General features: G+C 53.0%; 1 protein-coding gene across 6 annotated transcripts in view; it reads left to right on the top strand.

Moving 5' to 3' along the window:
- LOC105188282 (protein Fe65 homolog) overlaps positions 1 to 15,780 on the top strand; it is a 172,044-nt gene that overhangs the window by 26,480 nt on the left and 129,784 nt on the right. For all 6 annotated transcript variants that reach the window (XM_025302787.1, XM_019843643.2, XM_019843646.2 and 3 more), the window contains exon 2: positions 633 to 689. In XM_025302787.1, the coding sequence (XP_025158572.1) occupies positions 633 to 689 (57 nt within the window). The remainder of the gene's footprint in view (positions 1 to 632; positions 690 to 15,780) is intronic.

Below are 15,780 nucleotides of genomic sequence, written 5' to 3'. Positions count from 1 at the left end.
GCTTGCCTACGGGGGGTGTTAACAATAAATTGTGCCTCTTGCATTATATATTTGTAATTCATTGCACACGCCGGTGTTTGATGTGACCTGTGTTGTATGTATAAGTTTGATGTCTGTGTTATATTACGCGTAATACGATAGGATTCTTTTATTGTCTCTCAACCGAGAAATTTAATTAAATCCGATTATCTCTCTAATTACCGCACTATATAGCGGGGTTAAATCTTATCTGAGATATTCCTGCCTTATACATTTTTCCGAGTATCCCCGGGAGATGACGTTTCGTTTTATGAATATAAGCGCGGAGAGCCGTTTTGTGTCTTGCCGTCGTGTCTTGAAGACAAGAAACGAACTACGGGATTAATATTTGGCGCAATCCTCTCTCGTCTCTCGGGGTGTCGTCCCGGGGTAGTTGCCGATCGTAAAGTACTTTTTCACTGATACGCGCCAAGCGCAGACAGATATCCGCCGAGGAAATTGCAATTAACGAATAATTTATTTCGCGGAGGAGATGAGAGCCGCGCGATAGTCCGGCTAATTGCCGAGATTTGAGACTCCGCGTAGCTCCGAAGTTTCTTTGGTAACGTAGTTCCCGCACGAATTAAAGGCCTTCTTTTCGTTTTGTGTTTCAGGTATCCTTCGTCTAATGCAGTGGCCTCTCCTGCCCGGCGAACTTTATGAAAACTTCGGTAAGTACAGCGTGGATTCGCAATTTGCCCTCGTTACAGAATGATACATACCAACAGTTTCGCGTGCAGACTAATGGCAAAGTACTTCCTTCGTTTTCGCGCCGCGGCAACTATCGACAAACTGTTTTGTTTCCCCCCGGAAAATACCCCGACTCGGCCCCCGTCGCGATGCATCATACGCGTTATGCAGGAGACAAGGACGAAAGTGGCTTGTACAATCCGCAGCGAGGCGAGTTTCTTACGGAGAACGTACTTTTGCCCGCTCGTCGAACCGCGCTCGTCAGACACCTCCCCGAGACGCCTCGCGCGTGAGACACTCGCGCTTTTTACGCGCTGACGCCCGACGAGTGAAGCCCCGCGCTCGAACGTCGTCGGACTTAACATTCGTAATCTCGCGCCCGCGATCTGTCGTGCCTCGGCATGAGCGACGCGTTCCAACGACGTTGGAAGGCGCGATGGAAAATCGCCGAGCGTCGCCGTGATAATGGCTCACGCGATCCATAATCGCTCGAGTATACCTAACGCGAGGGTTAAGACGTGGCCCGGGGCAACTTCTTAGATTAGATTCCCAGGCATGTCGCCAAATTCGCATTCTTGCGCGGCCATTAAACGAAGCTCGGTGCTGCTATAAGGCGTTTCTGATAAAGCTGCGCTACCCGCTGCCTCTCTCTCTCTCTCTCTCTCTCTCTCTCTCTCTCTCTCTCTCTCTCTCTCTCTCTCTCTTCCCCTCTCTCTTTCTCGCTCTCGTTCTCGCTCCTTCCCTCTCGCTACCTCTTTGCCTGCCAAAGGCAGCCTCTGGTAATTAAGTCGGGCCCACAGCGACGTCGCTTCCATTGTACCGGGCAAATGGGCTGTTTAGCCCGGATACATGACTCCATCCCCCTGTTATTGTGCATGTACCAGCGCAATCGATCACCGAGCCGCACCCCTTGGTCCCTCGATCCGCCGGTCCTCCGCGCAGCTGTTCCCTCCGCACACCCTCTTTGCCGGGTCTGGACCAACTGCCACCTCTTTCTTCGAGACCTCAGTATTATGAAACTTTCGACAGACACGCGTAGTTTGCGACGGATCTTGCGGGAACACGGCGCGCGACGAGAACGGCGAAACAATATTTCTTCATAATTCGCGGATGCGCGACGACGCCTCTCCGCGCGAACATTCTTCTCCTTCGCGAGCGTGAACTCCGCGAAGGAGAAGGGAGGATTCTCCGCGGGGAATCTTCGAGCGCCATTCGTTCGGAGCGCGAGTCCTTCCCCGACTTCCGAGTCCGGAAAGCCGCCGCCGCCGCCGCCGCATCCTTGTCTAACCGCGCGAAAAGCACCGATACCAGTTTCCCGATACGGCACGGCCCGTATGAATAAAGGTCGTCGATCGGCAAACACGCGACGAGCGCGACATTCGATCTATCGTGTACGATAACGCCGGCTCGGCGTATATCCAGCTTTCTAACGCACTGCGACGACGACAACGTCGAAGACTGCAGCCGTGGAAACGGAACGAAAATATTGTTCCACCAAGAGACATTTCGGGCTGAAGACGTTACGCCCTCTCTCCCGAAGCGTATTCCGACTCGAGGGTGGGAAATCCAGCCGAAACGAAATCGCGAAAATCCTCTCCGGGGAGTGGACGACGAGGGGCGGCCGCGTTTCGCTTTCTCGCCTCTCCTCGGAGTTTTCTGCGAGAACTCTGACACCGGAGACGCTTTAAAAACGTGCCGGGACTGCCTGAAAGCGGATATGCACTCTCGCGGTAACGACTCGCTTGTGCTCGCGCGCACGGAATTCCTTCACTTTTATTAATACGGGATTACTCCGCCTGTCGGATCCGCTTCTCGCCGCGACGCGTCGAAAACCGCGTCGCGGCCGCGACGATATTCCTCTCTCCACGCATATTCTCGATGCAGCTCGCATCTTGCGATCATACCCGTTGTCGGCCGCGCGACACCTGGACGACGCTGGAGTCGATAGGTCGTCCTCGCAGGATTGTAATAAAAGTTGGGTCGTAATGAGAATATTGGCTAAGCGCAAGAGTTTTTGATGGGTTCCATAGTGACAGGAGAGTGTGTGTGTGTGTGTGTGTGTGGGTGGGTTAAGTAAGTTTATTAAAAACTTTATTTATTCGCTCTCATTCTAACCACCATTATCGTCCTATTTTTGGTACATTTTTGGTATATTTGCACATCTTTAAGTGCTGCCGTGAAACTGAAGCAATCACGACGTCACAAAAAACTCATCAGAACTTTTACGCCCATCCAATATAACAAATCTTGAAGCTGTGATAATTGAAATTATTTCAAAGTCCCCGGGTGATTTCTTGCTGTGTCGCGCAATTAACAATCTATGATTGCGCGCTATTACAGCGCATAGTTTGTGTTCACACGACGAGGGCTCTCCCACGACGCCGTGGTTAATCACGCCGGTCGTTGAACACGCAGCTCGCACACACACACACACACACACCCCCGGCGAAGAATATTATCTCGGCAGGTATGACAAAGGCACGCGGTGTACTGTTACTCACGATCGCGCGGAAAATTCAGTTTCGGCGGAAACTTTCGGCAAACAGCCGCGCGACACGTCGCGTATTTCACGTACGTGGCAGGAATGCTCGCACGTGCCCGGTCATAGTTACGCGGCGGAAAAGTTTCGCTCGCGGCGAGCCGGAGGCGGAGGGGGGACGCGCGAAGGACATTAATTATTATCGTTTCGAGAGCGCGCGCGGGTGTTTGCGATTGACGTCGCGAGAGACAGACGTCGAGGATACGCCGTCGATCGTCGCCTCGTCATTAAGCCTGTGTCTCTCCTTCCTCTATCGATCAGATCCGGTCTCGGGAACCACCTGCCGCTTCCAGAGTCAACCTCGTTCCCGACGAATTACACGATGTTCGCGGCAGATGCGCCGATGCATCCGTGAATAATAGCCGCCTCCTCCTCCTCCTCCTCCTCCTCTTCCACCACCCTCTCCCCTTCTTCCTCCTGGGTGCGAAAAGGGTTGTCGCGAGATCTCCGAGCGATAAATCAATCCGAAAATCAATTTAACGAAAGAACGCGCGTGCGGATATAATATCGTATTATTTATGAGAGTATTAATTCAAAGAGAACAGATGGTATCCACCATGCGCGAACATTTGCGAGAATAAAATTCTATTAGTGAGAGTGAATATTACAATGTCGCGAAAATGTTTCGCATCGACCACGTGTCTGACTCGCGAAATACGCGTGTGCCCGGAAATTTGTCCGTTCTTTTTTTTTTCTTTTTTCTCTCTCTCTTTTTTTTTTCTAGTATTACGTTACAAACAACTCTCCCTGTGTGTATTTTGTACTCGGACCTAATCCTCGTGGTGCTTTGCGCTCTGTTACAACTTCCATTGTTTTATTTACCGCTGTATAAACGTTTGTTCTAAATACTATATTTAAAAAATGCATACACATTTTCACCCCCGTGTGTGTGTGTGTGTGTGTGTGTGTGCACGCGCGCTCACTCGCTCTCACGTGCTTACCTTTGTTCGATTTTACTGTTTTCATATGCTTTAGCGGTTTTGGAGGAGGAAATAAAATACGGCATAGGGGCACAAATGCGCGCGCGCTTCCGACTGTCGTTCGCGTCGGTACAGCGAAACATTTGTCTACGCGGAGGCGCTATGATTTATGGCGGTATTATTCGCGCCCAGCTACCCTTTCAATAAAATAACATCGATATTCCCCGAGTGGCATTATTGAGACGAATTGTTTTCACCGTTGGCCCGGCACCGTTCTCGAGTGCGCAAATTTTTCGCGATCGCTGCCGTGTTCCGGCAATATCAACGCCGTGTTCATCGCCATTCATTATTACCGCCTAAGCGATAGAGCGAGGTGTCACGATGCGAATTATTAATGCGAAACGCGAGGCTTGAACCATCAAGCAGAGATGAAATGAAAAGCGGTGTAACGCGAGTGAAAGTTGCAGTTAACAGCAACAAGACGTAAGGCGACGTAGTCTCGTCTGCCTGATCGATCCTTCCTGCTTCAACTTTTATCGGCTTTTATTGCAAATCCGGCTCGCATTGTAGGATTTCTTTCGATCCGCCACTCGATCTCCTTCTGATATCGTTTAACTCGTCGAAATTGATCTCTCGGTGACTGATCGCCGCGTCTGACAAATAACAAATCCATTCGAGAGCGGTTAACCAGATACATACCGGATAGAGATCGGTACACTATTGTCGTCGACAGTCCTTGGCAGCTTTTCTAAACCGTCACGCGATGGTCGGGCGGACCAAACGCGGATTTGAAAGTCGGTAGCGAAAGCAAGGCGGGCGGCCGACTGAACTCTTAAGTAATCGCCGCGGAAACTGTAGGATTGCTCCATTAATACACTTCAGTCAAGCACACCCGCGCATTAGCGTTTATGCCTACAATAACAGCTCGCCGGACACTTGAAATACGCCATTAATCATACGGCGGCTTGACCCGTTTTAATTATCGCAACCATAACTCGATAATGCGAGCTTCCGTTCTCCGTGGCTAATGAAGAAAGACGATCATTTCTGCTGCATGGAAATTTCCCCATTTCTTCGTTCCACCCGGCGCTCAGCGCGTAAAGAAAGCTCCTAAATTCGCATTCTTTGAAATGTTGTTGTGTGTGTGTGTGTGTGTGTGCGCGCGCGCGATGTATTTTTTTGACGGAATAGGAAAATTAACATGACCGGATACGACCGCGCATAGCATCGCGCACCGCGCTGTTCTACGTGACGTTTATCAGGTGTCTCTTAATCCATCCCGTTAATAGCGCCAACCCTAATTTAAGTTCGGAAACAATCCCCAGGTTTCCTGCAAAACTTGGAAATCAGATTTCTGCCTACGTCCCGGGACGATTTGCGAAAATTTCACGGGGTAATTCCCACGACTGTAATATACCGTCGGCGAACGCCGCATCCCTTTCGCTCTAAATGAGGTGTTTATTTTGAAAGTGACGCAACTCGAATATCATAAACCTCGTTATGTCCCGCCTGATTACGGTATTGAGAACAAGTTTCCCGAGTCCTTTATGTAAAGAAAGACAAACGAAAGAAAAACAAGGAGAAATACGTGGAAACTCTGGAGCAATTTTTCAGTCGTGCGCTCTTCAAACGTATCGACGTTCCCTCTCCTGGCGAGCACTTCGGCGCAGTTTTGTCGTGAATTTTCGTCATTAAACATCTCGTTAATTAAACGTCAAACGAACATTCCAAGGTGGTCCGTCGCAGAGCCATTTCCCCCGCGAAAGTTCTCTCCTTTTCGGGGGGGAAAAAATTTGAAATCCAATCTCCCTTCTCATTCGCGACAGCCAATCGTCGTAAGAACCCAGCCGGGATTGCGGCGGACTGTTCGGCGCGCACACACACACACTCTCTCTCTCTCTCTCTTCCTCTCCGCCACCCTTCGCGCAGGGACGAGGATAGTTCCGGGGAGTTTTCGGCCGGCTGGCCGGATTAATCTGCATATTACCATCCGCCGCGGGGCCATTTGCATTCCCGGGACGGAATATCTGCAGTGCCAGCGTCTTCCGTCGCGTGGCGACGACGTGCCAACGATCCCGTAATGATCGCAATGACGGATGCGGTCGCGGCGCGGCGCGATCGTGTCGCACGTGCGTCAGGCCCTCCGAGTGGCCGACGAAAGGATGTAATTAACGCTCCGCGCGTGACGGGGCGACAATCTGCCGGTTTTGCCGCGAGCGCAGCTCGGACAACGGCCGTCGCCGCCGCCGCCGCCGCCGCCGCCGCGCAGCTGATGAAAGGGCAACGGCAACACCATATCTCTATCGTCGTAAATCACACCGCACGCGCGCAACGTGTAATCCACGGGACCGGACTGCCGCGCCCCCCCTGCCGCGAAAAGGATCATTTCGACATATCGGAGCAACATTGTCGGGAGCCCCGTGCACGACCTGGCCGGCCGGACATTTTTCCGCCGCCTCGACGCGCGCATTTCTCATTCGGCACATTCTGATGCCACCACGCCGCGATCCTGCGCGCCCTTTGCTCCGGAATTCACCCTTGTTCTTTCTTTCTGTCTGTACATCTGTCTGTTTTTCTATTTCCGCTGTTCTTTCGTTCTCCCGACTCCTCCTTTCGCCTTCCGCCGCAGTTCCTCAATCCGGTTTCTCGGCGGATTAGGAGCTCAAAGCGCCGGCGTATCCTTCGGCGTCGCTCATGTCTGTTTCGCGGCGGAACAGACTGCTCGCCGTTTCCTTCGGGCGTAAATTTATGGCCGACCACCGGCAAACTAGCCGGAAAAGCGACGCCACCGAGAGAACCAAGAGAGAAACGCCGCGCGACACGAGGAACGTGCGCCGCGCGTCGGATTAATCCTCCGCGGTTACGTGGCTGCGCGATATACGCAAAGACTCGCCGCACAAAGAGCTCGGAAATTACGTAAAAGGGCTGCGAAAAGTTGGGGCTCAAGTACATCGATGAAATAGCAGCTCGGAATTATCGGCTCATCGTCACCGGACGTTTCCGACGTTGCTCTCGCGCGCCCGGAGATTTTCACTGCGACATTTCGCGAGATCGCCGAGCGATGTTACGCAAGTCGCAAGTCGATGATGCGAAAGTCCGAAGTAACGAAGTTAATAAGAACGCATTCACGATCGTAATCTCCTTCTCTGCCTCTGTCTCGCTGTGCCGCGCTCGAGCCGCGTTCGTTGCGCGGAGTTATTGGAGAGGCGACTCTCGTGCTTCGCGTAATTACCGCGAGTCGAGATGGAAGAAAGCCGCTGTGTGTCGATTAGGACGCTCGATGAATTTTTCGAAAGCCGTTTGAGCCGCGAGCCGCATTAAAACGTCAAAGCGGAAACGGACTCTTTGCCGCGGCTCCGTTTCCCCGTGAATCTCCAACTTATTTTCTCGCTTTGCGAAATCTCCAAACTCCTCGCGCCTCGTAAAGTACAAAAAGCCTGACTCGAGATTCTATTAGAGCGCTCGACTTCTCTTATTTTGCGGCTATCGATTCCACGAGAGATTTTGCAGATGAAGAGAGCACGGGATTTCCTCTCGCTTACGCGCGCAAGCCTGCAAACGAGACGACTGCAAAAATCGCCGACAGCTGTATCGTTTATCGCAGATTATTTCATGAAGGAAAAATCGCCCCCGAGACGATGACAAATTCGCGGAGGGAAGTGGCAGTAACTCTCTCTTCGCGCGCGCGCGCGGAAAATAAATTGCACGTGCCGTCTGTGGAAGCGCAATTTCAAACAAATCGCGACGACTCGGGAAAAAGACTAGGCACAACGCTGCGTTTGTAACAATCCGCATTACCGTATCCTCGGACTCACGCAGCTACGAACAGCCTTTTTTCATCATCATTTTACTACGGCGAGAGTGCATCGCCGTGATAAGAGAGCCGTCGTTTGAAGCGGAGGATAAAACGCGGTTGTAAAGATGTATATTGCCCAAAGTTACGCAAAGTTACAAGTGCCGTCGTGCGGGAGTTCACGCTGTGACCGTGAAAACGTCGCTGGGGGAGAGTCACAGAGAGTTTTGAAAAAGCGTCATCGCGGCGCACTTTTGCCAATAAGATAAACCTCTCTTTCTCTATCTAGCTCTCTCTCCCTCTCTCTCTCTCTCTCTCTCTCTCTCTCTCTCTCTCTCTCTCTTGTTTTTCAATTCCGCGGACAGTACAGCCCACGAATTCGCGTGGAGCCATGGCGTGAATTAACCGACGCTACTAGCGCCGTATTGATAAAGCGAGCTTGTAATAAAAGCAGCGGATTATAAAACTGTCCGCGACAGATTCGCGCGATCATTGCTCGCGGCGGCGCGCTTTTATGCGCGAGTAAACGCCGTCGCGGTCGTTTCTGCAAAACCGCCGCCGCCGCCGCCGCCGCTGCACTCGCCGAGTGCTCGGGTCTAATTAGCGTGACCTGAATAAAAGCGCCGACTTGGTATTGACTTGCGTTCGCGCGAATAAGGATACGGCAACGAGGAGGAAAAGAAAAAAGATCGGGAACGAGGAAGGAGCGAGCGATTAAAGGGGGCCACTCGAAACGCGCTCGCAATCGAAGCGTGCGCCGAGTGTCTGTCTTGTGCGCGATCGTTGGTAATTTCGTCCTCGATGAATCTCATCGTCGATGAATCCACGGAGCTCCGGGAGTGCGCGAGTCGCGATCGCGAGTCGCAGCGCCGGGTTTGCCGCTGAAGAGCAATGCGGACGGCACCGGGAAATTCGTTGACGCGGCGCTGCCGAATTTATTAGTCCGCTCGTGCGCTCGACGAGTCGCGGCTCTAATGAGCCAACTGATGCATTAACATGTAACGAGTAGTCGGATAGGCCACACGAACAATTAATATAATTGAGTTGAGTTTCGCGATCGATTAGTTACATAATTAATAAATTCATTTCCGCATTATCCGGCCTGGCTGCTCGTTAAACGACCGCACGATGTATCACGGCGTGCACATTAGCATATAATTCGAAATAATTCATTTTCTTCCTCCTAATTGCCTCCACCGGGCGGGGAGGAGAGGTGCTGCGGAGGGAAACGAAGAGGGTCTCTCGCGCGCGGCGAACTCGCCGCGTCTCTCAAGGCTTCGCGCGATACGATCGAGACGCGTCTTCCCTTCTCCTCCCTCCGAGTCCTCGCTTCTCCTCTCTCCTCGCGAGCAGAACTCGCGTATCATTTCCCCTCCGTCTATCTTTACAACTCCCGAAGACACGCAACCTCGGCGGCGCGCGGGCGAGGCGCAGCCGCCTTTGACGTATGATAATTCCGACGGAAGTTCAAATTCTGACGCGAGCGAGCCAGAAACACGGCGGATGACGAGAGTCGCGCAGGAGTATCTTTCATCGGAGCTCCCGCGGGAGTCATCTCGGCTACGGACCCGCCCGAATTCTCCGACAATTTCGGGGAACCCTCTCAGCCACGTGGGACACACACGGCTACCCCCGGCTTCCCTCCGCGTTCTCGTTTTGAGAACCGTAAACTAGAACAAGCCGCCGTGTCCTCTCTGTCTTCTCCGGAGTGTGACGAAGTGCTCTGGAGAGTCCGCTCTCTCCTCTACTTATGTCCAAACTCTCTCTCTCCCGCCCGCCCGCTCGCTCACTCACTCAACCACACCAGCCGCGCACCCTCTCATCCGCCTTTCCATCGGTCTCTCGCTCCTCCTCCTTGTTCGTCCATCCTCTTTTCTTGTGCCACTGCCTGCGCTTTTCACGCACGACCCACCGCGCGCGCGGTTAGCCCGATCGTTGCTGAGTTTCCCGCTGCCGGGCGAGTTTCCATCCCAACGTTCCCGCGTCATTAAGACGACTCGCGCGTTATTTAACCCAGCGACGCGCTCGCATGATGCGGTCTAATTAGCGTTCGTGAAGTCGCAACGACGGGTGCGTCTCGAATTTGCGGCTGCCGACGATCTGGTCGGATCGCAAATGGAAATGTCTGTCCGTAGGAAGCCCGCGGAATTTCGTTCACGGACTATTTTCCAAATTGGCGATCGCGCCGCGCAGAGAGCGACGGGCCGCTTCAATCGGCCGGCGATTTACATGGCGCGGCAGCGGCGGCGTATCGGTGATTCACGTCATTAGATCCCCGGCGTGCGAATTACCTTGTAACCACGGCGTCGTTACGCCGTCAAATAATTCAACCCGGGGTCCCGCCCTTCCCCCGGCCTGTCCTCTCGTCCTCGCGCGTTGCTATTAAAATCTCCGTACCATCCCCCCGGCGAACAGTGAACGCGACAGCGCGGCCTGAACGATCGGAATCGCTCAATTAGCGGAGCGCGCTCGTCCACATCGTCGCTCACGCCCGCGGCCTATTATCGGCCGCATTGCAAAAACGCACGGAGCGCATAATCGCGGCGGACACGAAAATCAATCCCTTCCTAAAGTAACGCTTGCTGGAGGGCAAGGGTTCTCCCTCGTGAGAACAGATTTCCGAACACGGCGTCGCGCCGCGGAGAGAGTCGCGGAGCCCGTCTTCCTCTCTCTCTCTCTCTCTCCCACCCTCTCTCTCTCTCTCTCTCTCTCTCTCTCTCAAGCGTTCTCTTCCTCCCCGACGATATCGAGCGCCGCGACAAGCGCTAATGACGCCGTTCATCGGGCTGCGATTGTTGTCGCGCTTGCGCTTAAGAATAAAACATTAATAATACAAGGCGCGAGAGAAGGGAGAGGACAGCGGGCGGAGCGGCGAGGGGAGAGACGCGGCGTGAGGTCGGTCACGATCGAGCGAATCGACGGGGGTGGTTCAAAGGAGAGTCGACGCGGCGGAAACGAAGGTTTAATCTCGGAAATATAAACGGCGGATGCGGGCGACGTTACGACGATACCGGACGGCACAAAAGGCAGCGGCCTGCGGCAAGGGCAGGGTGGTCTCGGGAAAGGGCGGAGTGGGACGGAGGGGGTTGGTTGGGCTGCATTTTATCGGACGCGTTTTCACGGCAGGTCGAACGCGCGGTGGTGGTCGCGGCCGACGGCATGAATGTTTGATGGAGCGAGCTGGATCGCTCGGAAGTGCCGAAGAGAGAGTCTCTCTCTCTCTCTCTCTCTCTCTGCTCCGCTCTTTCTGCCTCTCTCTCTTTCTCGCCGTCCGATATTACCCGCGATAACGTCACTCGTCGATCAAATAAAGGGATCCGGCGCGCCGGGAGGGCCGCTCAGGGGTGCGAGGGTGGGTAAGTGACTGACAGGTTACGGAGGGTCGGTGGTGGTCCAGGGCCGTGATTCGTTTTGCGGGGAGAGGGCGCCTCTCGGCTAGAATGTGCGCGGACCGTGCATATGACGCAAGGCTGAAAATTCGCCGCCCTCCCTCTCTCTCTCTCTCTCTCCCTCTCTCTCTCTCTCTCTCTCTCTCTCTCTCTCTCTCTCTCTCTCTCTCTCTCTCTCTCTCTGCCCGTTCCTCCTACGAAATCGACGCGGATTTAATTCGCGCACACGCGAGTGTACCTCCGGTCGAACGCGCGAGGCGACTCCCTATCGATCGCGTCGTGCTGGAAACGTGTATTTTCCGTCGCGAATTAAAACGGTTCGCCGCACGTGCGCGCTCGCTTGCGCGGCGCTTCGTTACTGTTTACCCTGACCGAGTTTCAGAGTTATTTTTTTTCTTTTTCGTTGCCGCTGGCCGCGTGCGAGCGGGGGAAACCGATAAACCGGAGTCTACCTGCTCTATCGCGTCGCTCGTGACTTCGCCGTTTCATCGTAATTGCGTTCTAATTGTCGGAAAATGCAGCATCGTGGGTTTCCCCTGCGCGAGGGTGCAAGTGCGTAGCTCGTCGTCGTCGTCATCGTCGTCGTTGCACTGTTTACAGTGAAAACATTAATTTCCCCGCACGCATAGGTCACCTGTAATTACATTCGACGCTCCGATAATATCGACTGTGTACATGTGTGTATGTGTGTGTGGGAGGGTGGAAGGGGAGATGAGCGAAAACGCGCAAGTGGAAATAACTTCGTCGCTTTGTCGCGCAATTCTTCTTCGCGCGAACGTGTACGTCGAGGGTTACATATCGACGACGGCAACTTTCCGCTGCGATGATGCGACGTTTCACAGCGACGTGTCGCGCTCTGACAAAGTAATCAAGCTTCGGAAATTCGCTGTTAACATTAAAGCTCCAACTTCGACGAGGCAGTTTCTCCGAAATATTAAAGGCTTCTTTCGTTGCAGACGCTCCTGATGATGCGATCCTTCGAGCCATCGTCGCGCGACACTTTTGTCGCGACACGACAGCCCTTTGAATCTAAAATTACCTCGCGATTATATCCGGTCTTTTGGGGCAGAGCGACTTGCTAGAATTCATTCACAGAGTCCATCACCGCTCGCGTTTATTCCCGTTTATTTCTTGCTCCTCGAGACGTCTTTCTTCAATGTATTATTTATCGCACGCGCAATATATACGCATCGTGTGTTCACGCGATGGAGAACCGCGCGCAAGAGAAAAAGAGTCGAGGGTGGAAAGATAACGTGGTCGCACATCGCGCGTGGCTTTGTGCTTCCGACTTGAGTCTGTAGTTTCAACCCGATAAAAACGCGGCTACTCCGGCTTCCGCCTTCGTCAGCAGTCGGAGCGCCGCGCGTCGTGCTTCGTGTTCGCGAGAGAGTTGCTGGAAAGTTTGCTGGGGTCTCTCTCCGCGCTCTCATCAGCACGTGGCGGCAGGTTGAGCACCACTGGCCTGGCGCCAGGTTGGCTGGAACCTGACACGCGATCAATCAACCTGCTGCCTTGTCCCCTGGCTGGGTTCACTCGCTTCGGACCTCCTCACCTGAGCTTGAATTCGCATTCCCAACACGATATATGAACCTCCTGCGGCGGAAAGACCGAGACACAGGATTTACGGCCGAAATATCGATCGACGTTGATGCGCCTGTAAACAGTGCGCTGCGAAAACACGAAAATTATGTTGTTATTTTCAGTAAGAGCGGAGGGAAAATCAATGTATTGTTTACGACCGCTCGTATCGCGTCGTGAAAATTTTATGTGTGATCGCACGGCGGAGGCGGGGATCTTTTTTCCCTTTTTAAGAAAAATATCAGCTTCGACAGTCGCCTCGAACGCCTCGAGGCCGATAATCAATGCTTTTATAAGATAGGACGCGTGAATACAGTCACAGGACTTATTAATATAGTATGAGTGTTTGCGCGCGCGATTCGCGAGCCGGATATCACTGCCGGGTCGTTCCCCTCTCCCAGGGGGCGATAAAGCAGTGTTTCGTCGAGAAAAATGGAGTTCACGCGGAAACCGAAATTTCCGCGGAACCGAACGGAACGGAACGGAACGAAACGGCGAGAAGCTTTATAGAGAAGCGTTGTTCGATGACGCGTCAAATACATTTGAATTTATATTGGGAAGCAGCCACCGCGCGCCTTTGCGCGCACAATCGCCCCTCCACGCTCAACCACCACGCGTCTCTAGCAAACCGTGTAAATCCTCATGTAAATTCTCCTTTCGGGGGATAACCTCGATTCGCTCGCAAATCCGATTGCCGAGCTATCGCGGTATCAAAAGCCATTTCCATGTAATCTGCGTTCCGCTGATGGCCGATATCCGTATATATACACGTCGGATACTATTGTTTATATTAATTTCATATCGTCGCCGCGCACGAGACTTTCGATACTTTCCAGGCTAGATGGGCGTGCGTGTGTGAGTTTGAGTCCGCTATCGATTCCCACTCCATAGCTGCGAAATCCGCGACTTTGACCCTGCCACGTTCATCTCCGGCACATCGTTACACGTTCCGCCGCTCTCTCGCAAACCATAACTGTCGTTATCCGAGCTGGATAATTAATAAATAAATGTGATCACACCTGTCGGCGGCAATCCTGAAATGACCTATTCGTCCGGACTCCTGATTGGTCACGACTCACGACAATCTTAAGCGCGACGCGCTTAAGATATTAGCGTACACAAACCACGACGAACAAATAACAACAGTATCTGATTATAAATGGAAATTGAAATAATTTAGATAAATTTAGGATAACGTATATTCGGGGAGGGGGGGAGAGAGGGAGAGAGATGAAGCCAATAGTTACCCCTTCACCCGCTAAAAAATGAATATCCCCGAGAGCTCGCCCGAGAGCGCGGATAAGGGTTAACCATCAGAGAGGAAGAGAAGGAAGAGGAGGAGGTGGAAGACAAGATCACCGTGTCAGATTACATAAACTGTTTCGTCCTGATACCGCAGCGTAGCCGTTGCGTGTCCTGCGGAACTTGCGTCCGCGCCGAGTAAAATCTCATTTGGCCGAAGGGCGAAGGGCAGCGCCGGCTATGGCGCTGCATAGCGTACATGCAGAGGCGTATCCGGAGACGGGATAAAATTACGTCGAGTTTGTCGGCTTTACGAGCAAACGCCGGCGACACGTCGACGTGCGACCGGTGTAACAAGCAGAAACCAGTAAATTACGTCTCGCCTTACCTGGACCGCCGGTGATGCGCGCGACGAGCTCCATTTTAACTGAGAGCGCTCGTATTGTGGTCGTCTCCGGATGGTTGAAACTCTAACGACACCACCCACTCGGCGACGGGTTCGTGCAACGAGATCCGATATGGGATGAAAAAAGGAAGGTGGAGAAAGAAACATCCCTCGCGACGAACAACTGGCCAACTCTCGCGAGAAACTCGCGAGAGAGACGCCGCCGTGCGCGATTAATGATCGTCGGATTATCAATGCCAGCGACGCGCGAGAAACGAGATCGCACGGAAGAATCATTCTCGTCGTGTTGTCACGGGGCAACGCGAGAGCGAGAGAAAGAGAGAAAGAGAAGAAAAGGGAGGGAGGGAGAGAGGGAGGTAACACGGGCAAAGTCGCGTCCCGAAGAACTTCCGGATTTGAATAATAAAGAATATCAGTGGGAGGTATGGATCGCGCGCCGCATGGAGAAGAAAAAAGAAATATTACGCGGCTCCTTTCGTTTTATAGCGGGCCTTCGGTAAGGCACGAAGGGTAAAATGGGATCGATTTGCGCGATCGTGCTCGTAAAGTACACTAAACAAAAAAATCTCCTTTACGGGGTGGTGGTGGTGGTGAGCGAGAGAGAGAGAGAGAGAGAGAGAGAGAGGGAGAAAGCGGGGAATCGCGTTCGCTGGCGTTTCACGAAACGTCGATTTCGAGTGCACTCCGGAATGCTCCGTCGAGACAGTCCGCCTGTCCATTTTCCCCGACGATGCGTCGAGATACGCCCGGTAAAGGAGGGAAAGAAGGAAGAAAGGAAGAGAGAGAGAGAGAGAGAGAGGGTAGGGATTCTCGCGAGGGATAGGGGAAACTAGCCATTTGCATTCAAATCAAAAATCTTAATGACGAGATCCTTGTCGGCGAAGAGTCGACTTCGATTTGGAAGATTCTTCCGTCGGTTCGATGTAGGTTGGGGGCGGCTAAGCCGTTCCCGCCCCTAATGTAATCAACGGGGAAGCGAGGGAAGAGGGGGGCGGGAGCCCTCGGGTGAAAAGTTGGCCCGAGATCTCCGACGGCACGTCCCGTCCACTTTCTTCGGCGACCGTCGAACATCCGCATACCCCGCTCGCGTATTCGTTATTATTTCCGCGGAATTACGATCGAGAATTGGACTCCCGAGCGAAACGAGACGCGCGTCGTGTCGTCATTTGTTTAACAATCCGTGTCCGTTGCACGACGATACGACG

This window comes from Harpegnathos saltator, unplaced genomic scaffold, assembly GCF_003227715.2.
Source record: "Harpegnathos saltator strain DR-91 unplaced genomic scaffold, Hsal_v8.6 scaffold115, whole genome shotgun sequence".
Taxonomy (NCBI): domain Eukaryota; kingdom Metazoa; phylum Arthropoda; class Insecta; order Hymenoptera; family Formicidae; genus Harpegnathos; species Harpegnathos saltator.
The sequence above is the reverse complement of the archived record's forward strand: the minus strand, read 5'-3'. Positions and strand labels throughout refer to the sequence as shown.